The sequence below is a fragment of the Salvia splendens genome, chromosome 4 (assembly GCF_004379255.2).
Source record: "Salvia splendens isolate huo1 chromosome 4, SspV2, whole genome shotgun sequence".
NCBI lineage: Eukaryota > Viridiplantae > Streptophyta > Magnoliopsida > Lamiales > Lamiaceae > Salvia > Salvia splendens.
In genome coordinates, this window is record NC_056035.1 from 34,553,612 (window position 1) to 34,579,800 (window position 26,189).

Below are 26,189 nucleotides of genomic sequence, written 5' to 3' on the forward strand. Positions count from 1 at the left end.
TATCAACGACGATACCGTTTTACTATACAATAAGAGTATGATAACTTGAATAAACTCAAACAATGGAACATTAATTAGCTGAACTATGTTTTTAGATTATATTAATATTTCTCATTCTAAATTGTGATTTGATTCCACATTTTCATCAGTTTATCTTCAACAAATGACATTTTAAATTGCATTGTATTATCAATGGCACTGCCAATCAATCGAAATCGAAGTTGAAGTCTCATGAACATAGCTTTAGAATCAGTTCGTCATCTCACCACTCATGGATTTAGGAATGAACTACGGAGCCAAGACGAGGATCCAGATAGTCTATGTCTTTCTCTATGTTTCCCTTTTTCGGTTGAGGGAACGAAGGTACTTGATCCGAGGCTCTGCATACATGGTATATGGAGATGTCCTATCCTACCTTGGGTATATAATATGTATGTACATCATTTGTTTTTTTAGTTAGTGGAGTATAAAATAAATGAGAATCATGAGATTTGGTTTATATAGCTATATACATTATGTGTACATGTATATAATATGTGAGTGTTTTTTTTAATGTTTTAGATATGCCTACTCGAGAACAAAATTAATATGAGAATCATGAGATGGCTTGTATACATTATTTGTTATGCATTATTTAAGCTTTATGCTCTTTAGATAGAAAAGAAATTGAAATAGTCAATAAATCCTAACTTTTTTTGTTTAATAAGTAGTTACTTTATACAAAATATTTGTTACTTACTACATCTTTATGCTATTTTGGACATTTTAGTTAGTGTATAGTTATTAATTGCTACTTTATAGTTTTGTAAATATTTATATGGTGAATTGATTATATATTATTACTTGATTAGTGATTAATTTATGCTAATTATATTTTTATGTTGTACATTTATAATTCCTAAGGATGGAAGATTCTTCTTCTAAAAATTAATACATAGACTTCAAATAGTTCCAAGTCTAAGAAGAGATAAAACTTCTAGGGATATCAATGTAGCCCGTAACCCGTGGGCTGGCCCGAATATCCTGCCAAATTTATAGGGTTAGGGCTGGAAATTTCCAGCCCGATAAAATTAAAACTCGATTAACCCGCGACCCGTTAGGGCTAGAACCGAAAACCCGATGGGCTGGCCCGAAAACCCGATAAAATTTCTATTATTCTATTTTTTACTTCTAATTCGACACTTCATTGATTAATTTTATAAAATAGATAACTAAAAAATAACTTTTAATTTTATATTAAATATACAAATTATATATTGAATTTTTATTAATATATTAATTGATAAATAAATTAAAAACTTCAGATTTACTTTAAAAAAATATTTAAATTTCTAAAACATGAATTAAAATTTCACGAAATATCTCAAATATTAGTATTTGATCATGTTTATGATTGAGTTTGACCATATATCTCAAATTTATCATAATTAAATATTTTACATTTTATGAATATAACTAATTTTCACCATTATTTATTGGATTGATCGCATGTTAATCTTATCGGTAGCAACCCGATTAACCCGCTGGCTAGCCTGAAACCCGATCTTTTAGGGTTAGGGTTGAACTTTTACAATCCGAAAGAATTCACAACCCGATTAGCCCGCACCCGATTGACCCGCAACCCGAGTAGGGCCGGCCCGAAACCCAATGGGCCGGCCCGATTGACATCCATACTTCTGAAGTTTGGAATTACTTTACAACCGATGAACGCGACAAAAATGGGGAAAATGTCAAGTGCAATAACTATCTTCAAATATGGAAATATGAAGGTACGAAGAATGGAACATCCACTTTTAGTCGTCATATATTGGTTTGTAAGAAGAAACCGAATTTTGGAGATTTGAGTGCTATGTTTCTTAATCACGATGGGAAGTTATGGGTTCAGGATAATGTAATAGACCCAAAAACATGTCGGGATTGGATGATTAAGGTATCAGTTATACATAATCTTCCCTGGAAGTGCAATAAGAGAGATTTTGAAGTATTTGAACCCGAATATAAGATTTATCTCTAGAAATACTCATGCCTCGGATGTGATGAATTTGTATGAATTTGAAAAGGAAAATCTGAAGATAAGATTAAATAGTATTCCTGGAATCAGTGGTGGACGTAGGATTTTTATACTGGGGGTCCAAATTACTAGTATTAATGATAATTGCATATTTTTAGTATCGACGATTCTAGAAACAACACGACAATTTTTCCAATAAAAGTTAGTACTCCCTCCGTCCCACAAGAATATGCACTCTTTCCTTTGTAGACCGTCCCACAAGAATATGCACTTTCTAATTTTAGAAATTATTTTCTCTCTAATGAGGTGAGATTCATTCTCCACTAACAATACTTTAATTATTTTTTCTCTACATTTCTCTCTTACTTTACCAATTTTGCATTAAAGCTCGTGATGAATCCAAATTGTACATTTTTTGGGGACGGAGGGAGTATTATTTTAATTAAATAATTTTATTCTGATGAAAGTTTAACGAGGTAAGGTGTGATATTTCATGCCCAGATGAGCGGTAGCCAGTATTTAACTGTGCTTTGAGATCTTTCAAAGAGCTAGAATATCTAAAATCATAAGCTTTTCTTTATATTTCTATACCATCAACACATCATTATAAATTTATATGTCATCAAGTTTATTCTCTTTTGTTATTCGCCCCCAACATTTGCTTATTTAATTTTATTAATTTGATTACATCTAGTTTAGATTTTTAATTATTCTCAGTTTAGTTCGTAAACTTAAGAATGCCGATAAACTAGCCAACCACTAGCCGCCGCCGCCGTCGCGTCGCTTTTCTTCTTCTTCTTCTTCTTCACGAAATTTGTCATCGCCGCTTCTCCTTCTTTTTCTCTTCCTCGACGCCTCCGGTATTTCTCTTCCTTCTCAAATTGATCTCGTTATCAGCTGTATGGCTACCAGGGTAACAAGGTGTGCAATGTGTTCGACAAATTCTGCCGCCTGCAGGGGGCCGCCTCCTTTTGGCCTCTCCGTTGCTGCCTTCTTCATTTAAAATGTTATATTAAAATTCATTATAAAATTAATACTTCACTTTATCTCGTATAAAATGAAGCATTCATTTTTTTCATACCATAATTTATTTAATGTTATTTTATGAGTTGAATGAATAGAGAATAAAAGTAGGGATGAAGATGTTTCTATTTTAATAAATGTGTCATTCTAAGTAACATTCCTAAAAAGAAAATAAATCACTTAATTATATAAAAGTGAAACTCGTACTCTACTTTTTTTTTTCCATCCATCAAATTTGTTTCATATATTTTTAACCCCATTGAGTCAAAATGAGATTATATTACAAATCATTATTTTTGAACCGTTTCTTAAAATTTGTCATATTTTTCCATTTTCGTCAATCTCACAAAATTTGTCATATTTCACTTTTTAACATTTTTGGTAATGGACCTCATATTCCACTGACTCATTCCAACTAACATTTTATTATAAAACTAATATATAAAAGTTGGACTCGCTCTCTACAAATATTTTCAACCCGCTTTCAATTATATTTCTTATAACTCGTGTCCGGTCAAAGTGCGATAAAATTTAAGGGACGGATGGAGTAATTATTCCTCCTGGCAAATTGGTTGATTTGTAATTTTGTATCCATAAAAAACAAAGTTAGCCATAAAAAAATTTAATTTATCCAATTTAATTCAGAAACAATTGAGATTTGCATTCCCATCTGCAACGCCATCCAAAAATTTCAAAACAAACATAGGAGTAATTAAAATAAAAATAAAAGTCAACCTCAGCTATTTGATTAAAAAATAGCATCATCTCAACCGTCTGTAAGTAGGATCAACGGTGTAGATCAATTGAAGCTTAATTCTTCATGTACATCAATCGCTTTCGCTTCTGTCTCTCTCAGTCTCACACTCTCATATCAACATACAACATGTTTGCAGAAGAGATTCTAACTGCTTTCTTGGTGGAAAAGACTTTCCCTATTTGAAAATCTTCTCTCTCACACGCATATAGATAAACACACACATGAAAAAGTCGGTGATCAAATGAGTCGAGGTGAAAACGCAGAATCGGGGAACTGCAAACTCAAAGAAGAGGAACTCAGAGATCTGTTTCTCGAAATTATGGAGGGATACAATGATTCTGCAATTCCACCATTGTCATATTTCTCCACTCCGGAAATCCCCAATAATGAACACAACATCCAAAATTCGAGAAAGATGCAGAAAGTTGAATCCGATAAAAAGCATAATGAGCGCAAGAGAAGGGACCAATTGACTGAGAACTATTCTCTTCTTCAATCAATGGTGCCTTCCCTTCTCAGAGCACATAAGGTCATCCCCCCTTTCTCTCTCTTTGATCGAATTTTGTTGAATTAGTAGCTGTTATTGTTGCTGGGAACAATTTTCATCAATGCTAATTAGATGTAAGGGTAATTGGGATTAAATTGTGCTTTTCAATATTGTTTGGGGCTAAATAGAATGAATCAGTGTGATTTGTGAATTCTGCTGAGCTATGTGATTGTATTCAGTTTTAGAAGATTATTGCCTGATTCGATTGAGTTTCTATTCGATCGTCAGTGCTGATTGATTGTGTGTGAATATATTCATGATTCGAGCATTACAAGTTTTTGGAGTTTCACACGAATTTTGGCTCTCAATGAGAGTTCAATGGAGGATTATGTTTCTAATTTGTGTGAGATGGAAGAAATTTGACCATATTCACATTATGAAACTGTTCAAAACACTGATCTCTCAATCTAGATTTCAACCGTGTGAAATGTTACAGCCCAGCAAAGTAAGGATACTGGACAATACAGTAAACTATATCAAATGCCTTCAAGAAGAAGCAGAGAGGTTGGAAGGCCTGAAGAAATTTCAGAGCAAACAGCACAGGGTGGAAAGGCCTAGTCTCTCCAAATGCACAGATCACAACTCTGTCAATGTTACCATCTCCGACTCTGCGGTGTTTCTCGCTATTCAACTGCCCTCTAGGCAGGGCTCAGTGCTAAACATACTGAGGGTTCTACAGAGGCATGAAGCTGAAGTGATGGAGGCACGGATTAATGTTAGTGACGAGAAGGTGATGACATTCACAGCCACGGTGAAGCTTCGAGGTCACAGAGGCTGCTCTATTGATAAGATGAGACAAGATATACTATCTTCATTAAATTTACTGAACAGAAGTTGATTTAGAAATTTTGGATCCTAATTCATATGTGATAGATTATAAAGTTTCTTGATTAGAATTGAGTTTATAAGTATAACAAGGTTGAGTTTAATATGCGAAGATATGATTAGAATGATTCATTGCTGTAGTTATTGATTGTAGCTTGTGCTCAAAGACCTCTCATTTTGTTAATTGGAAGTTTTGGAGAAAATTACACGAATGCTGTTGCCATACTTTTGAATTGGCATGATTGTAAATTGAAATAATTGAATACATATCATAAACATAGAGAAGTGATAAAGTTTTTTTGCTGTCGTCAAAACTGGGGAAGTTAATGGTTTTGAATAAGTAAGATGAAACATCATTTTCGAGCTACATAAGCTGAAAAGGTAAACAAGCCAATAAAACTTTGTATACATCAATCCAAAGTCACTGAGCTCGGTAAATATTTTCCCACATTAATAGGAAGAGGAAGAGGAAGAGCAACACAATAGTGTACATCAATCACCACACGTATAAACATGACAAGAAACAACGACATCAATCATATTGCACCAGCTTGTCCGGTGCATCAGAGCAAAATAATGGAGTTTTAAAACTGTTTTACTGAGGAAGAACGGGAGGAGCAATTGTTCTAGTATTATACGATTCACAGTGGCTGCATTTCTGGCCGATTATGTGGAAGTAAACTTCAGTGGTGTCGTTGCAGTCATTGCACAAAATCCATACCTTCTTGTATCTGTATTCCTCGGGCATCATGGTCGCTTCAATCTGCACAAAAAGAAGTGTCTTCTCGAGTTAATAACCGTTTTCAACCTGCAGAGCTGTTGATTACAGTATGTATATGTAGGGAGACTTACTTCCTCGTCTATTCTCTTCCACGCCATAGACATGTCCATGATCGACCTGGAACATATTGGGCAGCAGAACCTGCCAGCCACCCACGTGCGAGAAGATATTTTTAGCTGTAAAACAAGAAGGGACGCAGAAGTTTTTTCTGAGACGAGACAGTTCATTACCTGTCACGCTTTATCAGCTCATCGTAACATTCAGAATGCATGGTGTGTCCACATTTCATGACCGTTACATCTTTGAGGGAGTCGAATAGGTACTGTAGAATGCAAGAATCACAAATTTTGCAGCATTTATAAGTATATTTAACAAGTGTTGTGATTCTCTGAAGTTTGAAGAAAGGAAGAGAAACCTCATAGCATATAGGGCAGTGATGCCTCATGGAATCCTCCACGCAGAGGTGGTTGTTGCGTAAACTAATTGAATAACAAGAGCCTGCAAGGTTAGCAAGAACAGAGACGAGGAGATAAGTCACCTATTTAGTCGAAGATAGTCTACAAAGTGTCCGAAAACAAGGGGAGAGAACCATCCACGGAATGTGTTTTCAAACAAGTCTCATACCACACTTCGTGCAGTGAAAAAAGTTCTCTCGACCTCCAATCCTGCAGACCACGAGCATAAATCAGCTCTAACATACTTTCGAATTTGGTATAAACAAGTTCGGATACACATGTTCATTCCACAAACCTGCAGATCCCACAATCATCACAATGAAATTGTTTTTTCTCAATCTGCATCAAGCAAGAAAGAGCTAGAGTTTAAAGCCTTCTGTCATGACACATAGAAAAGAGGGATATTGAAGATCACATTACATCATCATCGTAGAATTTGCATATTTCGCAGAAATATTCTCCCATGTTGACGCCACAATTCACACAAACATGTGCAGCCTGGATAAGATGAAGACGAGACGATTAATACACAGACTGTAGGAAATAATTGGCTACGACTCAGGTTAAGAGGAAGTACAGGCTGCTCAGTGTCGCAAACAGAACAAATAACCTGCAATCGAACCAATAATATCACCAATTTCAGTAAGAAATCAAGCAAAACAAGAATGGCAGAAACAAATTAGTCAAGGGTAGAAGCAAGAAGAGTACATTTCTGCAAAGGACATACTTGTTTCACATCGCTCCGGACTAGATCGTGACGATCATAAATCTTGCGCTGCATACTCTGTTGAATCAAGCAACAAAATTCACATATCAAATTGGACTTTGGTAGATAAGAGATGCTGGGGGAACTATGGTTTACAGTAGATCACATCATTGAATAATCCGTACCATGGCTTCATTGTGACAATGACGGCAATCATAGACTTCGTTGCAGCATGGAGCTCGAATCTTGCATCTTCTTCTATAATGCTTGCATCTATATAAATCCAATGACTACAAAATCAGTGACTTGGATTTCTATGATATCAAAATCCTCAACAATAGCAAACAAATAACTGATTTATCCTAACAGCGCAGATAGAATTTCATTACTGCAAAACAACCATCTCCAAACTATTTTATTCTAACAATATAAATATCTAAACCAGACCATAATGCAGAATTTGAAGTTTAAATAGTCAATCCACATGAATGATTTATTTGGGTCTAGTAATTACACTATTTCTAACAACTTCAAAAACAGAATGACACTCAATACAGATACAAATACACTTATTCCCCAAATCAGAAAGATTCCATTTTAAACTATCAGAATTTCTATTTCTGAACAAGATCAAGAATCTTAAACAGTGGAGATTGGCAACAAGCACCGGAACATCAACAAGATTCTACACAAATTGATTATATCCCAAAATGTAATCTTTTTTATGTTCCTAATACTCATCTCCTCAAACAAACATATAGAGATCTACAAGTCAGAACATGTCTAAAACATCACGACAACACTGCAGTAATAAGACCAAAGATGCATAAGCAAATGAACATCTAACGAGAAATAAATAGAGAGAGTACCCATAGCCCATCTTGCCAAAGGTGAGGCGATCATTGGGGCTGCCTTCCATTAGCATTTCCAAGTGAAAGTGGGATGCAAGAAGAAGATGGGGGGCGACCTCAAAAACTCCAAGAAGCCTAATAAAATCAAATTAAGAGAGGGCCATGGGGTCAAATGGACAGAGACAGATTATATATACGTGAGCATTAATAGCAAAAGAAACACCTCTACTTATCTTATTATTATATTCTTAACTTGCCAAATCTGGAAGCACCTTCAACCATTTACAACAATTATTTTGGGGAAGAGGATAAGGTAGCGTGAAAGTGACTGAGGAGTGGGGTGGTCGGATGGGCCCCAGCACCGCTCAATCTACCCAATCACACTTCAAAGCAATCTCTTCACGAAATCAAAGTTATCTGCTTCTTGACGACAGTTAAAATCCTTTGAAGCTGTTGCTTGAGAGGCTCAATTTTGGCCATGTGAATTCAGGAGCTCTCATTGGCTGCAAACTCCTTCTCGGATCTTGAACTTCAATTGAGTATGAAATAATTGATTAATTACTTGATCCTTTTTATAAGTGCAATTAAAATGAAATTAAGTACTAGTATGATTTTCTAATTGTACTTTTTACATAACTTGGTGAAGATGAGGTTATCATAGTTCAGAATCCAATTTTCGAGCATCTGCCATTACACTCCAAACAAAAATATCAAGTTTTCCATATTTATGGGTTCATTTAACTTGCCAATTTGTTACGCATAAGATTATTATTTTTGGCAATAATGTGAACAATAGTCAAAACATTTATTAAATCCACGTCATGATTTCAGAAAACAATGAACCCATGTCAAAATACATTATCCAATAACTAAAATGATCGAAATTTAAGAAAAACTGTGGGGTCATCGCCTCCAAGAGTATACGCATTTTTGGGACTTCGAGTGTAGACAGATACTTATTTCTCTTTTTACCATAAATGATAAGTATGTTTCTGATCCATCAACTTACTCGCATATTGTTATAAAACTAATATAACATAGAGTTGTGGTCAATGTCGAACAAATTTTAAAGACCGAACTAGAGACCAAATCAAGGCTATTAGATCTAGTTTTTTTGATGAGATGTGCTGCTGTGTAAATTTTTCGGTCTTCATTACAAGCCCATTTTAGTTCATTGTATAGGTTTATTACTTCATTCCGTAAGTAATACCTTGAAACTACAACATGTTTTTACTTTCTTCCAGTAGGTTTTGAAATTATTCAACATATGTTTCATTTGAATTCATTGACCTGAGTTTTTACTTTATTTACATTAAAAAATGCAATTTATTCAAGTGCATTGATTACTTCATTCAGAAACGTTATTACTTCATTGGATAAGGTTTTTACTTCATTCCAGTAGGACTTCAAATGCTTCTACACATACTTCATTCCAACAATTTATTACATCATTCCATGTGTTTATTACATCATATCAGCGTTGTGGTGGTGGTGATAGATATTGTAGAGAGAAAGAACGGCACGCGACGGCGAAACCGCATTTACGTACTGCAATGAAGTAATAATCCTACTGGAATGAAGTAAAAACATACTGGAATGAAGTAAATACCTACCGGGATGAAGTTAAATATTCGTAACATGTTAGTATGACTTATTTACCTTCGGATGAATTAAAATAGGCTCGTGATGAAGGCGAAAATAATTGATAAATTTGTGTCTCTCATCCATAAAAAACTAGATCTAAAAACCCTAATTTGGTATGGTTCGGTGGTTCGGTCTTTAAGAGTGGATTTGTGAATAATGAGACTCATATATATATATATATATATATATATAAATTGACTCATATTCTACTAACTTATTTTACTCACTTTTCTTTATATTTATTAAAATTCGTGCCATAACTAAATAAGAATACTATTCCGGGACGGAGGGAGTATCAAATTCTTTAAAGATATCTCCGATTCTCTTTAAATAACGATAAAAAAAGCTCCCATTTCAATTAGTTTTAAAGAAAACATGCTCAATTACAGCCATAAACAAGGAGGAAACATAAATAAATAAATGAAATTAAGTCTTCGAAGAACGCACGTGTTTCCGAGTTATTAGTATTAGCAATAAAGCGCCCTATAGGACGCCCCATATCATCATTTTATTCTCCTACCCTTTCACCTACAGTGGGGTGCCTTATAAGCCGCCATAAAGGTCGTGTTATAGGTTTCACTATTGTTTTGTTAATTAATTTAAATATTTTCAAATATGTCAATGCAAAATAAATTAAAACACCACGATTAATTAAAAACGGCAAATCCTACATTGATTAAAAAAAAGTTACACTAGTTAGAAATGTTAAAAATGTGAATGTGGGGTAGGGGGTATTTATATGAAAATAATTTTTGAATTAAAAAAAAACGCGTTGCATCGTCCGCGTCGCCCACAGTGGGCAGACGATGCCCTATCGTCCGCGGACGATCTATAGGGCGCGGACGATGCATCAGGCTCGTCCGCACACCCACAGTGGCGGACGATGGCACGCCCGAGGCATCGGGCGGCCTATCGTCCGCCCCATTACGGATGCTCTTAGGCAATTGAGCCTCGGGCGCGCCATCGTCCGCCCCATTGCGAATGCTCTTAGGCAATTTTCGTTCTCAAACGACTCAAGACATACATGACGCAATCTAAATATCTAATACTACTATATGACATGCTCCGCACTTTCATTTACTAGTAAAATATCCAACTTATAGCATTAGTTTATTATGCACATTTATAATTAAGATATACTAATAATTAATCAACTCACATAATATCAAAGTCCTAATTTTTCATAATCATCTTACCGTGTACAAAATAATATCTTTAATGATGTTCAAATCGTTTAATTAAAATAAAACAAAATTTAAGGAAAAGATGAAAGATACTTATTTTTATGAAATAACATTGTTTTAAGCATCACGTTATTTTGTACATACATATATGAAATAATTATAAAAAATTAAAATTTCATAATTTGATTATTTAGTTTTGATACTATGGGCCAAAATTTGATTAAACTTTGTCATTTAAATTAGTACTATTATATCCATGTATTGTGTCTGTACTTTGGAGTAAGTATTATATAAACCTTGTCTTTTGTAAAATGTAGTAAAATTGAAAAGGCCCATCCAAGGATGATGAAACAACAATTGCATTTGCATATATAGTCAATTAGCTCATTCCTTTCTTTATTTAAGTCAATCTCTTGGATGGTGATGAAACAACAATTGCATTTGCATATATAGTCAATTAGCTCATTCCTTTCTTTATTTAAGTCAATCTTGAAAGCGAGGAGGAGTTTCATAACGTATGGGCATCAATCTATTTATAGAATAAGCATTAATGAATAAGAGAATTTATAATGATATACATCATGTTTTTATTACACTTTATCCATCTCGATCTATACATATTTAATAGCCGCCTATAAATGAAACCAGATTTCATGTTTCATGAATGCGAATACTTGTCAAAATAAATTGCTCATATACAATGTAGATACGATTGGGAATCAACAGCAGCCCATTAATTAAGTAGGTATACATGAGGCCCATTATTAGCCCACAAATTGGGCCGAAAATATAGGCAATAAGTGGATAATTTGCTTGATTATGCATATCCAGTGTTTTCTTAGCTTCAAAAAACATTACTCCACTTGTTGATGCACATACATTTTAAAGCTCAAGAGATATATTTGGACAAGTTTGATTAGTAAAGTTTTCCACTTAGTTGATCAATTCACTTAATTACAACCAATTATTTGTGAAAAAAATTGCAAATGTATATGCTCGAAAATATAACACTAGTATATTAGAGTTCATTCTATTGAAAGATTATATCTGATCATGATTGAGTATGTATTATGTTTGGTTCATTAGATTGAATTTCATATTATAATCTTATATGAATAATTTAATAATGAGTTATAGTCACCCCAACTGAAATAGTCTCATAATTTAATTTTAGATTGATTATAGTATGATAATTAGTAATAGCAATCGAACAATTTTTATAAGTTATAAGTACTTCTTGACGAGACTATAATACTATATATCATCTTTAACATAAATACACCATTAATGCAGTAGATAGTTATTTTATTTATTTTTACATTTTTCAACACATGATGTATCAAATAATCGGCTATATTCGGTAATCATTAATTATAAAACAGAAAATTGTTAGTTAATAAATTTAATTCGAAAAGATAGAAAAACGCCAAAATGGAGTAGTATCAAATTGTGAATATAAACCGAACAATGAAAAGGACGAAAAATTCAAATTTCTTCCATCTGGAAAATTAAGAAAATTTGTTATTGGGGAAATCCATCCAGACAAATCCTAATTAACTCTTAAAATATCACTACGAGGTTGTAAACTACGAAATTTTTTTATAGGTTTTCAATTCAGCATAGAAATTGATTGGTTTAATGGGAAAAAGGTCATAAACATGGGTATCATCCAATTCATGAATTGTCACACAGCCTGCAAAACAAATAATTATTTACAATTTTCTATGTTATATCACTATTGAAAATTGTTTATTTAATTCGCAACGCAAATGTATATTCTTCATTTCTATTCTATCCTGTTGTCTTATGCTTCATGGGCCTGCAGCATTTAAAGACAAAATATACATGAAATGTAAATAAATTTTCTAAATGTACGTCAATAATAAGACATGCTTGATAAAATAGCAATATTATGGGCAATACCATTTACCATCCAAATGCATTGCACCAAAATGACAAACAAAATTCCCAACATTCGAAAACCCCAATTTCCATGGAGTCACTTTCTCTTTTGCCTTCCCCAAAAAGATAATTTTGGTCTATCCAAAAAAAATCCATTCATTTTTTAGTTTGCCTAAGTGAATGTTCGCCAATCCTACTATTTATCGAATTTTATAAGATTATTCAGTTTATAAGCATAGTAACAATTCACATTATTTTCCACTTTGTGAGATGATGGCACAATAGTCCCACTTAGTATTCCAATCTCATGGGGTGACAACATTAAATTTCCCATTAAATAGCTCTTTAATTTCCATTATAAATACAAATTAAACAACAACTATAATATATAGATCGAAACGTCATGACTGGTAGATACCACACCAAACAAACAAGACATGCATGAATTAGGGCTCTGTATTTATTTGAAATTTTCTCAATTATTCACATATTTATTTGAAATTCATCGTCGCTGAATTACAAAATGAATTGTATAAACTATACCGAACCACATGAAAGTGTTCGATTTTCATTCAATACTGTAAAATGACTACTCTAGTGAATAGTAGTACTTGTATATACATTAAAATCTCCACCAAATAAATATCAACAAAACTAATAATTTATTCTTCCTAACTTCATATCGCTTCAAATTTGGACACCTGTAAATTAAATACTCCCTACTTTTCATATTACTTAGTGACATTTCTTTTCCATGCGGTATTTAGAAAAATTGTATTTAAAATACTCGTATTAAATGAAAATAAAAAATACTAATGATGAAATAAAGCAGAAGATAAAAGAAGAGTAAAATAAGTAAAATTAAAATAAGTGAGATATAGTGGGTTAAAGAAAGATAAAATCAAATAGACGAGATAATAAATATGAAAACAAAAGAGAGTAAAGTAAGCGAGATTCAATATTATATGGTCCAACAATATTAATTTATAAAAGGTACATATAATACTAAATCTAATTTTTTTTATACTAGTAGTACTATTAATTTTCACATATTTGATCAAAACGCCTTTTTTAGCAGTAATTGTTTTTGGTAAAATGCTTGTCCACTCAATTCCCCATGAACAAATTTCAGCCATCAAAATAGCAACGGCAAAACCGGTGAATTGACCCATTTAAACCAGAACAATATTGTAGGAAGAAAAAGAAACTCACAAGAGAGAAATCAGAGGGGAAAAAATCACCATTTTCCTCTATTCCTCTTTCTTTCCATATTCCAAGAATCCATTTTTCACTCTCATCCTCATAAACACACACACACAATGGGTTGCGGAGAATCAAAGCATGCTGTTGCAACACAAAACACCATCACCAAGAGCAAGAGCAAGAGCAAGAGCATCAGAAAACAAGAGGCTGAAATCCCCAAAAATGATGCAAATGTGACTGCAAATGCTGTTAAGGATTCAGAAATTTTGAAGAAAAATGAAAACCAAGGTGTTGAGGTTCCCAAGAATATAGAATCCAAGGCTGTTAAGGCCAAAGATGATGAAGAAGAAGTAGTCAAGGTAGAGAAGAACAAGGAGATTGAAGTGGCTGCTGCTGTTTCTAAGGTTGTGGAGGTGGAGGAGAAGAAGAAAGAAGAGATCATCAAGAATGAGGATTTGAAGGAAGAGAAAAAAGAGGAGCAAGAAATCCCTGCAGCAATTGAGGTTGTGCAAGAGATCAAGAATGTGGAATTGAAGGAAGAGAAGAAAGATGAGGTCAAGGCTGATCAAGAAGAGGTAGTTTCTCAGCAAGTAGAAGAATCTTCTTCTTCTTCTTCTTCTAGTGCTAATGAGAAGATCCTCCAAGGCGAAAACGTCGTCGTTGAGGGGGAAAGCAATGTTGTAGTTGTAGTTGCAGTTGCAGCGGAAGAAGAGAATGCAGGAAAAGGTTTGTATATCTAAATTGCTTAAATAAGGTGGTTTTTGATCATTGATGATTCAAATTTATGTGTTTTTTGTGGTTTGCAGAAGAGGGCCTCAAGGTGGAGGAGAGCAAAGAGTTGGCTCAAGAAATAAAACCTTCTGCTGAAGAAGCGAAGAAGCCTGGTGATCAAAGTGTATGGCTCTATTTCGGATTTCGTTTACTCATAATTTGGGCTTGTATTTGAATATTAAGTATGATTTACGACAATGGATGTTCGTTGTGAATGATTTTGCAGGAGGGCGACGTTGTAGTAGCAGCTGCAGCAGCTGATGTCAAGGGCAACTGAAGAAGAAATTCATATGAGATTGGCATTCTTCAATCCTTCTCTGTTTGTCAACATCTCTATACTTGTATTTATGTACTATTTGAATACTCATAATGGTGAATTTGTCACACACCCTATATCAAAATTTCAGACTATTATCACTTGGTGAGGAGAAAATCTCAGTTGCTTTGATGTATTAATGGAAATTTCCTGTGTTGTCTTGATGCTTTTATGTGTGGATGGGCAATTAAACATGGCATCGAATAATAATGTTACTGTTAACAAGATATATGTAAAGTTTCTTCTCATTGTTTGAATGAATAGGGTTGGAACGGTACGGTATACCGCGCCGAAATGGCCATACCGCATACCGTACCGAAAAGTGCGGTATGGCCAAAATGCATACCTTTACCGTACCTTTTTTTTCGGTATACCGCATACCGGTAAACCGAAAAGTCGGTATACCAAAATTTCGATACCGATACCTTACCGACATTTCGGTATACCGCAATATGCGGTATACCGAAATCACGGTACGGTATACCGAATACCGAATTCCTCCCCAATTATGTATTATGTTTAATAAAATTATATAATAATATATTTTATAAAGATAATGACAATCATTTCTGAATTCGGGCTTTACATATTTACAATAGAATATATTGAAGGCGAATATTCAAATTTTTATTTATGAAAAAAAACATTTAATCCCTATATTTTAAACATATATTTTTTCTTATAGAATGGAGTTCTATATTTTAGCTCAGTAGCTAGTGTTGAATGGTTAGATTTGTGTTCTTATAGTGGAATGATTTAATACAAGAGATGAGAGTGATATTGACATTGATTAATTTCGTTCTTAAACACTATGGATAATCTGATTAAATAATACTTTTGTTTCATAATGATAGTTTTAGATTTTTGGATGATAAAATGATACTTTAGCATCATAAAATGATAGTTTGAGGGGATAAAATGATAGTTTCAAATGATAAAATGATACTTTTGTTCCATAATGATAGTTTTAGAATTTTGGTTGGATAAAATGATACTTTTGCATCATAAAATGATAGTTTGAGGGGACAAAATGATAGTTTCAAATGATAAAATGATACTTTTGCATGATAAATTGATTGTTTGAGTTATTTGGTTGGATAAAATGATACTTTTACATCATAAAATGTTAGTTTGAGGGGACAAAATGATAGTTTCAAATGATAAAATGATATTTTTGTTTTATAATGATAGTTTTAGTTATTTGGATGATAAAATGATACTTTTGCATCATAAAATGATAGTTTGAGAGGATAAAATGATAATTTCAAATGATAAAATGATACTTTTGTTTCATAATGATAGTTAGATTTTTGGATGATAAAATGATACTTTTGCATCATAAAATGATAGTTTGAGGGGATAAAATGATAGTTTCAAATGATAAAATGATACTTTTGTTTCATAATGATAGTTTTAGAATTTTGGATGATAAAATAATACTTTTGCATCATAAAATGATAGTTTGAGGGGAAAAAATGATAGTTTCAAATGATAAAATGATACTTTTGCATAATAAATTGATTGTTTGAGTTCTTTGGTTGGATAAAATGATACTTTTGCATCATAAAATGATAGTTTGAGGGGACAAAATGATAGTTTCAAATGATAAAATGATATTTTTGTTTCATAATGATAGTTTTAGTTCTTTGGATGATAATATGATACTTTTGCATCATAAAATGATAGTTTGAGGGGATAAAATGATAGTTTCAAATGATAAAATGATACTTTTGTTTAATAATGATAGTTTTAGATTTTTGGATGATAATATGATACTTTTGCATCATAAAATGATAGTTTGAGGGGATAAAATGATAGGTTCAAATGATAAAATGATACTTTTGTTTAATAATGATAGTTTTAGATTTTTGGATGATAAAATGATACTTTTGCATCATAAAATGATACTTTGACGGGACACAATGATAGTTTCAAATGATAAAATGATACTTTTGTTTAATAATGATAGTTTTAGATTTTTGGATGATAAAATGATACTTTTGCATCATAAAATGATACTTTGACGAGATAAAATGATAGTTTCAAATGATAAAATGATACTTTTGTTTAATAATGATAGTTTTAGATTTTTGGATGATAAAATGATACTTTTGCATCATAAAATGTTACTTTGACGGGATAAAATGATAGTTTCAAATGATAAAATGATACTTTTGTTTAATAATGATAGTTTTAGATTTTTGGATGATAAAATGATACTTTTGCATCATAAAATGATACTTTGACGGGATAAAATGATACTTTAAATGATAAAATGATACTTTTGTTTTATAATGATAGTTTTAGATTTTTGGATGATAAAATGATACTTTTGCATCATAAAATGATACTTTGACGGGATACAATGATAGTTTCAAATGATAAAATGATACTTTTGTTTAATAATGATAGTTTTAGATTTTTGGATGATAAAATGATACTTTTGCATCATAAATTGATTCTTTGACGGGATAAAATGATAGTTTCAAATGATAAAATGATACTTTTGTTTAATAATGATAGTTTTAGATTTTTGGATGATAAAATAATACTTTTGCATCATAAAATGATACTTTGATGAGATAAAATGATAGTTTCAAATGATAAAATGATACTTTTGTTTAATAATGATAGTTTTAGATTTTTGGATGATAAAATGATACTTTTGCATCATAAAATGATACTTTGACGGGATAAAATGATAGTTTCAAATGATAAAATGATACTTTTGTTTTACAATGATAGTTTTAGATTTTTGGATGATAAAATGATACTTTTGCATCATAAAATGATACTTTGACGGGATACATCATTTTAATGTTACAATGTTGCCGTTAACCAAAAATTCCTTGTCGGCTTGAATTTGAATTGTTTATTAATCAGAGATTTTCTATGGGAGACCGTTTTGACTAAAATAAATTGGAAATGGTATGTATAATACGATTTGGATCCGCAAATTTAATGTTACAAATATAATGAATAACAAATATTTTCAGAGAACTAAATTTAAATATATTGGTAAAATGCTCGTAATGGAATTTAATGATGTGATGTATTTTCATATTAAAAAATACCCTCAAATAAAAACAATTCGCTCGAAACAAATGAATTAATAACATAAATACAAATTTGTACAACTTACTGTATTAAACAAATCAGGTTATTAAGAAAAAAGATAAACAAAAAAGCAAAGGAAAAATAATACTTGTCCAATAATGAAATAAATTCTGTTAACGATCAGAGCAATTAATGTTAGATGATAAATATCGAGTCATTAAAAAATCACTTTTTGTAGACAAACTAAAGTCGCTATTTGTCCGGAGCGCTTACATCATTTTAATGTAAAAAACAGTTGGAACGTCCAAATGAAATGATACTCAATATTTATTCTTTTTAATAAAAATGAAATTTTAATTTTCAAGTACTTTATTTATTTTTCTTTATTCTACCTCATTAGTTCCTTAAAAGTAAAGATTTTATGGACTATGCGAGTTTTAATGTAAATTTAGTTAAGTATGAAAAAAAGAATAATAAATGAAGAAGTGTTTATGAATAGTGAGACTCAACTTAAACTTATAAGTAGTGTAATGTGTGGTGATTTTTTTTAAATTGATCAATTTTGTGAGACAGTCTAAAATAATAAAATGAAACTATTTTTGAAAGATGGATGGAGTACATTATACCTCATCTCATCTTTTATTAAAATATAAGGCCATAAACTATTATTTTTTATTGAATTGGATGGAGTATATTATATCTCTTACTTTATCAATTCTTTTATTTTATTTTATTAATTGTGAATTAAAACTTGTGTCATTTCAAATGTTTCTATTTTTTTATAAAAAGAGGTAGTATCAAAATAGAATGCACCACATCATGTGAACGTATGAAATACAGTAATATAGTGACGTGTTAAACGTCTAAATACGCCGTATTAGTGGTTAGTAGGTCAACAACTACACAAACTAATTAATGAAAAATAGCTTATGGCCTTAATTTTGAATTGAATTACATATATGATCTTCAATTCTTCATAATACTGCCGAATGTTAAATTAATTTTGCAAATATTGTAAACTTATTCAAAATTTCATCAATAAAATAATTACTACTATTCGATAATCTATATAGCGCGCGTATGACTAAAGAATGAGTAATCACCCACGTCAGCAGATTAACTCTTAATCCTAATTTCTCGATTAAAGAAAAATCTAAATAAAAATTAAAAACCCAGGTATATATCTGCGGTATATACCGTATTTGCGGTATACCGCATCATACCGAACCATACCGCAATTGCGGTATATACCGCAATTATGATGCGGTATACCGCGGTATATGCAAACTGCATACCTTTACCGTACCTAAAACTGTCGGTACGGTATGATACCGTACCGAAAAGTACAGTATACCGAAAATTCGGTATTTTCGGTATTTTTTCGATACGGTAAGTGCGGTATTTCAGTATTTCGGTATATTTTCCCAGCCCTATGAATGAATATGGCTCTGATTATAGATCCTTTAACCTATATGAACATTCAAATAAAATGGAAGATAGACATAAAAAGGAATCTCTTATTGGGCTTTGAGTAGATTTAAAATAAAGAGTAAGCCCACACAAACAAATGGCGGGAAATGCCAAATAATTATATAAACCCAAACCGCCAATTAAATTGATCGGTTGCATTTCAATTTTCCATTTTCCTTTTTCATTTTTTCATTTTTTCTTCTCCGCTTTTCCCCCAAACTGCAAAACTGTACTACTGTTCGAAGCGGAGGTGAATTACAGAAACCATCGAAGATCGCGAAACCCTCGCGTGCTAAGGACTCATCTGACGAATCGATGACTATCTCCTCGGCCGAGGAGGAGGTGGCTAGGGACCAGGTCAATGACGAAGAAGACGATGACGAGCTCGAGGCGGTGGCTCGAACTGCCGAAGATTCCGACGACGAGGATGCTCCTAACGCTGCCGCTCAGGAAGAAGATGACATTGAGGTTAAATTACTTTATAATCGTTATTGTTTGTTTTCAATTCACGGTGTAGCTCGACTGATCTGTGATCAAGTCAAAAAATAAGATGTGTGGTAGTCTAGATTATTTCGTACTAGATTGGAATGCAAAATTACATTTTTGTCTTTCACTCACTGCTGCCACTGTTGCTTCGACATCGCCATCTCCCTCATCCAATTCCTCTGCTTAAAAAATGCCCATTTCGACAAGGTTGTCGGAGTCCATTTCCCAATACAGATTCACTATCGCATCCTTTCGGTGCGATAGTGAAACAGGTCGAAATGTGAATTGTTCATTGGGCTTGGCCGGGCCACAGCTCCTAACACGGGTCTCTGCGTTAATAATCTTACATACTTGTCCGCCCTACTACCAATGGGCACTTAATCTTAGATTTGGCTAATCTCAGGTACCAAACATATGCTTAGTTGTTAGACAATAAGTTTAAGTTTTTCTTACAATTTGTTTAACTTTGGAGATTAAAAAAAAAAGATAATTTTCTTCAAAATTGGTATTGTATTTCCCCCTTTAGGATACAGTTAATTTTTTTATTTATGAGCTACTCTGTAGTTTTCTCTTTTTGTTATCATTATATCTATGGTGCTGTTTAAAGATGCTTTACATGGTTGGAATGAATGAGTGGGCTATGCTGAAGCTTTTAGTTGTGGTTTCAGGAAGAGGATGTTGTTGCAAAAGAAATTTCAAAGCGTGAAAGAGCAAGGCTTAAAGAAATGCAGTGGGTAAAAAGCAGAAAATACAAGAAATACTTGATGTGCAGAATGCTGCTATTGAGTCTGACATGGTGTGTTTTCTGAATATGAATTGATACTTGATATGATGTGTACATTAAATTATCTTCTTGGATATAATCATATGATATGTGATCTGATCTACTTTGGCACAGAACAACAAAGGAAAGGGTCGTTTAAACTATCTGTTACAGCAAACAGAGTTATTTGCTCATTTTGCCAAGGGTGATCAGTCTGTTTATCAGAAGAAGGGAAAAGGGAAGGTGGGTAATGCTTTCCAGTATGGCTGCATAGGTTGAAACTTTAATATTACCATTTTCTTGGTTAGTATTTCACTGTTCTTCATAGCTGCTAATAGTTATGAGGATCTCTTGCGAAATAGTTTGTTGTATAAATTGAGGTTGGGTTTGGGTTGCACCTAACCATTGTACATGATCGAGTTTCTAAGATCTTGGTAGATCGGCATGTGTTGTATCTTGCTTAAGCGCTATTTTTACATGGTTGAGCAGCTGACAGTTGAGAAGGGATGTAGTGATGCTAAAATTTGTCAGTAGAAATCCTTGTCTTGTCTCTTCTCTTTTTCTAATTCTATTTTGCATTACACCTTGTGGTAGGCACTAGGAAGATAAATAAGATTGGGCTTAGTGGAAGTCTTTCTAAAAGTTATCAACTGAACAGGTTGGCAGCCTTAGAAGTAGATATTTTAGGAATATCATGAAACTAAGAGGTGGTTGTGGAAGTGAATTCCTTAGCATGGGGGCAGAGGTCAGTAATAGATGGAACTGGTTAAGGATATTCACACTGTTAACATAATCATCCTCTGTAGCCAAGCTAGTTGCTTCTTAAGTAAATCTTATGTTTCTTGTGCTCTCCAATTGTTAGGGGCCGCCATGCATCAAAGACAACTGAAGAAGAAGAAGAAGAAGAAGATGAAGAGTGTCTCAAAGAGGAATAAGATGGCATTTCTGGCACAGGAAACAATAGGCTATTGGTGCAGCCCTCTTGTAAGATTTTCTTTATCCTCTTTGTTTTCATTGTTATGATTGCTTCTGCCATAATAATACTTAAATGTTTGCTTTTAGAATGGTTCACTAGTATATGTAAATGCTACCCTATGTTTATATTCTACTGCATTAGTTTCTAATTTGGTGCAAGTATGTATTGGGTCCCTGCACTGTTTTTTACACAAAATGGTACTCCTATCTCCTATGCTAATTTTACCTTTGATTGCAGGTATTCAGGGAAAGATGAGGGACTACCAGCTAGCTGGTTTAAATTGGCTGATTCGGTTGTATGAAAATGGCATTAATGGGATACTTGCTGATGAAATGGTATATATGGAGAGTAGTGGTATTTTCAACATATTTGGTGCATCTATTTCCCTATTATTTATAATAACTGCTTGTACTAATATTAGTGTATTGTATTTAATTTAGGGACTTGGTAAAACTTTGCAAACAATATCGTTGATGGGCTACTTGCACGAGTTCAGAAGAATTACAGGTCCTCACATGGTTGTTGCTCCGAAATCCACACTTGGAAATTGGATGAATGAAATCAAAAGGTTTTGCCCAGTGCTGCGTGCTGTAAAGTTCCTTGGAAATCCTGATGAAAGGGTAAGCCTGCAATACCAATTTAGATATTGTTTTCCAGGACTTGTGTTTCTACTGCTATTGATTTCAAAAATCCTATTTTGATATTTTCTAGAGGTATATTCGTGAGGAGTTACTTGTTGCTGGGAAGTTCGATGTTTGTGTTACAAGTTTTGAGATGGCCATCAAAGAAAAGACTACATTGCGCCGATTTAGTTGGCGCTATATCATTATTGATGAGGCTCATAGAATCAAGAATGAGAATTCCCTTCTCTCAAAAACAATGAGGCTCTATAATACTAACTACCGACTTCTGATTACTGGAACACCACTTCAGGTAATATTTTGTTGTGTCACAGTTGCTAAGTCTCGGCCATTTTATGAACTCTACAATAACTGTTACATAAGTTGGTGCAGAATTTGAAGTGGGGTATAATATCATGTTTTCTTTTGGAAGATAAAGATTACATATCTAAAATGTAGTACTTTTTTAATTTCTAATTAGTTTGAGTTTAATTTGATTTTTAGGAACTTGTATTAGTTCCACAGAAATCTTCACTGTATACATTAGGAAGCTGAGGTTTACATTCGAGTATATTTATTTAAGAGATGTGATGTTAGTTTTATGTTTGCCCAATGTTTTTTTGCACTTTTGCAGAATAATCTTCATGAACTCTGGGCTCTCCTCAACTTTTTGCTTCCAGAAATATTTAGTTCTGCAGAGACGTTTGACAAGTGGTTCCAAATCTCTGGTGAAAATGATGAACATGAAGTTGTCCAACAACTTCACAAGGTATGTGATTGTTATATTAAGATAATTCTTTGTGCCAAAAATGGTATTCTTATATTTGATAGTAATCAAAAAGTGCATGAGAGCTGTAGGCTGGCCAATTCACAAGCATCACAGATCCATGTGTTGGATACTCTAAATTATGTTTTAAAATGCAATATAAGTTGTATTGCATAAAGAAGTGGTTTTGCAACTTCTGTACCATTTCTCTTGTATAGTGAAAATCTTCATCCTATTATCTGTTTCTATGGGTACAGAGACTATTAGAATTTGATATATCAATTAAAGTTCTTGAGATGCAGTTGTTTGAGCAATTCACTTGTGTGACTGATGCAGTCCTTTTGGTGACACACCAGGTTCTCCGGCCCTTCCTTCTTAGAAGGCTAAAATCTGATGTTGAGAAAGGTTTACCTCCCAAGAAGGAGACAATACTTAAAGTTGGTATGTCCCAAATGCAAAAGCAATACTATAAGGCATTGCTACAGAAAGATCTTGAGGTGGTAAATGCTGGTGGAGAATGCAAACGCCTTCTTAATATAGCCATGCAGCTCCGAAAATGTTGTAATCATTCTTATTTGTTTCAAGGCGCGGAACCTGGCCCACCTTATAGCACAGGAGTGCATCTCATTGAAAATGCTGGTAAGGCTTTGCTAGAAGATCATGGAGGAAAACACACTATACGCTCTAGTTTGGGTTCTCCTTTCTCAGCTTTGTTAACTTTTATAGTTTTCTATCTGTTTTGGTTGCAGGCAAGATGGTTCTTCTTGACAAGTTGCTCCCAAAATTAAAGGAGCGCGATTCCAGAGTTTTGATATTTTCCCAGGTTGTAACCATGACCAACTTCATCTACTTTCAGAATCTTGTACTACTTATAGATTGTCTAGATTATTATATTGTTTCCGGTTCCTTTTTATTTTGGGGTTCCCCATAACCATCACTTCTTTTACATGCATCAGATGACAAGACTGCTAGACATTCTTGAGGATTACTTAATGTTCTGGGTACCTCTATTGCCGAATTGATGGGAATACAGGGGGAGAAGATCGAGATGCTTCCATTGAAGGCTTCAATAAACCAGGAAGCGAAAATTTTGTCTTTCTGCTGTCAACTAGGGCTGGAGGTCTTGGTATTAATTTTGCGACTGCTGATGTTGTCATTCTTTATGATAGTGACTGGTAAGAATTTGGTTCTATACTGTTTTGGTTTTATTGAATGCTATTCAATTGGCTTTTTGAGTTACAATCCTAGGCTCGTATGATTGCAGGAACCCACAGGTTGATTTACAAGCACAGGATCGAGCTCATAGGATAGGACAGAAGAAGGACGTTCAAGTATTCCGATTCTGCACTGAGGTTTGTCTTGTCATAATATTTATGGTTATATCAAAGGCTCTGGAGGTTCAGTGTTCAATGACTTATCATTTGCTATTATGTAGTACACTATTGAGGAAAAAGTTATTGAAAGGGCCTATAAGAAGCTTGCTCTTGATGCCTTGGTTATCCAGCAAGGGAGACTAGCAGAACAAAAGAGTAAGTCTTATGCATCCACTATCATTGCTTCCTTCGCTGGCAGTATTGCTGTGATTTATTTATGTATTTTGGTTTTCTATTATGTAGCTGTGAATAAGGATGAGCTGTTGCAAATGGTAAGGTTTGGTGCTGAAATGGTTTTCAGCTCCAAAGATAGCACAATCACAGATGAGGATATAGATCGAATAATTGCCAAGGGAGAAGAAGCAACAGCCGAACTTGATGCCAAGATGAAAAAATTTACTGAAGATGCCATCAAATTCAAAATGGATGACAGTATGTTTCATATTCTTGACCTTTATGGTTTTTGTCCATTTATTTATGTTTTATTAATTCAATTAACATGCTATGCACTTTCTCCAGCTGCTGATTTGTATGATTTTGATGATGAAAAGGTATGGATGCTTTGCTTATTGCTGGCTATTATGATTCTATCTTATTCTTGCCCCCAACTCATTTGTATTTTCTTCATTGGTAAAGGATGAAAATAAGTTCGATTTTAAGAAAATTGTCAGTGATAATTGGATTGAACCACCAAAAAGAGAGAGGAAACGCAAGTATGTTTATTCTATCTCTTTAATTATACACTTAACTGTCAGTTTGTTGTCTGGTAGACTAATCCATTGTTGTTATTTATCTGTAGTTACTCAGAATCAGAGTACTCAAGCAGACAATGCGTCAAAGTGGTCCTGTGAAGCCCAAGGAGCCTCAAATTCCTTGTATGCAGCAATTGTAAGCATTTTTTGTTCACTTGTTTTACCTGTTGAGTACTTTTAAGATTTATGTATGTTATGGCGCATGTCAGTTTTTGTCAGGCATGATTTCCAGTTCTTCAACACACAGCGTCTTAGCGAGCTGTATGAGAAAGAAGTGCGGTGTCTTATGGTGCGTGTCCAATTTACTCTTGGGACTCCCTAATACATATCTGCTTGTGCATGGTGCATAAGCTCGGATATGGTAACTGGGATGAGCTCAAGGCAGCCGTTTCGATTGGTTTATAAAGTCTCGAATGACTCAAGAACTTGCAAGGAGATGTGATACACTAATTAGGTTGGTAGAGAGGGAAAACCAAGAATATGATGAGAGGGAGAGGCAGGCACGCAAAGAGAAGAAACTAGCCAAGGTAGGGATGCTGTGCCACTTGAATAATTGGAATAACCTTGTTATCTTGAGCTCATTTATCATTTTTTGGCTCAGCAGAATGCAACCCCATCCAAGCGCGCTGCTGCCAGACAGGCTGCCGAGAGCCCCCCATCAACTATGAAGAAGCGGAAGCAATCATCGATGGATGACTATGTGAGCTCGGTATGTTTCTCTGGATGATATATCAAAATGATGGATCAAAATGGGCCTCTGCTAACTGATTTGGTTTGTGTTTGTTTTTCAAGTTAATGTTGTAGTATTTCCTAATGATAATATATTATAGATGTATTAGTTGTACAAATTCAGAATAGATTTATCATGTATATGATTATGAAGTGATGTCTGGAAAATGGAGCCTCGTCGACCCACTAACTACTGTTAATTATGTACTATATGTCAAAAA

At 33.5% G+C, this 26,189-nt stretch overlaps 3 protein-coding genes and 1 pseudogene across 5 annotated transcripts; 3 read left to right on the forward strand and 1 right to left on the reverse strand.

Annotated features, from left to right (window-relative positions):
• The first annotated feature begins 3,905 nt into the window (after positions 1-3,905).
• Positions 3,906-5,243, forward strand: LOC121799544 (transcription factor TT8-like). Its single transcript, XM_042198947.1, has 2 exons — positions 3,906-4,320; positions 4,775-5,243. The coding sequence occupies exons 1-2, from the start codon at positions 4,033-4,035 to the stop codon at positions 5,174-5,176; spliced, it is 690 nt and encodes a 229-aa protein (XP_042054881.1). The 5' UTR covers positions 3,906-4,032; the 3' UTR covers positions 5,177-5,243.
• Positions 5,244-5,537: 294 nt separating this feature from the next.
• Positions 5,538-8,485, reverse strand: LOC121801626 (E3 ubiquitin-protein ligase MIEL1). Of its 3 annotated transcripts, XM_042201157.1 has the most exons (12): positions 8,180-8,485; positions 7,975-8,091; positions 7,291-7,378; positions 7,127-7,183; positions 6,977-7,009; positions 6,820-6,897; positions 6,695-6,738; positions 6,569-6,609; positions 6,360-6,442; positions 6,175-6,266; positions 6,016-6,085; positions 5,538-5,926 (listed from the first exon to the last, which is right to left on the reverse strand). In XM_042201157.1, the coding sequence occupies exons 2-12, from the start codon at positions 8,028-8,030 to the stop codon at positions 5,759-5,761; spliced, it is 810 nt and encodes a 269-aa protein (XP_042057091.1). In that variant the 5' UTR covers positions 8,031-8,091; positions 8,180-8,485; the 3' UTR covers positions 5,538-5,758. The 3 variants fall into 3 exon arrangements, with proteins under 3 accessions (XP_042057091.1, XP_042057093.1, XP_042057090.1); XM_042201159.1 differs by having other exon boundaries at positions 6,569-6,616; positions 6,702-6,738; positions 7,975-8,485; XM_042201156.1 differs by having other exon boundaries at positions 7,975-8,484.
• Positions 8,486-13,904: 5,419 nt separating this feature from the next.
• On the forward strand, positions 13,905-15,201 carry LOC121800308 (protein MNN4-like). The gene is made up of 3 exons (XM_042199883.1): positions 13,905-14,615; positions 14,696-14,784; positions 14,887-15,201. The coding sequence occupies exons 1-3, from the start codon at positions 14,006-14,008 to the stop codon at positions 14,935-14,937; spliced, it is 750 nt and encodes a 249-aa protein (XP_042055817.1). The 5' UTR covers positions 13,905-14,005; the 3' UTR covers positions 14,938-15,201.
• A 4,467-nt stretch (positions 15,202-19,668) lies between these two features.
• LOC121801040 lies at positions 19,669-26,140 on the forward strand (annotated as a pseudogene).
• Positions 26,141-26,189: the final 49 nt, after the last annotated feature.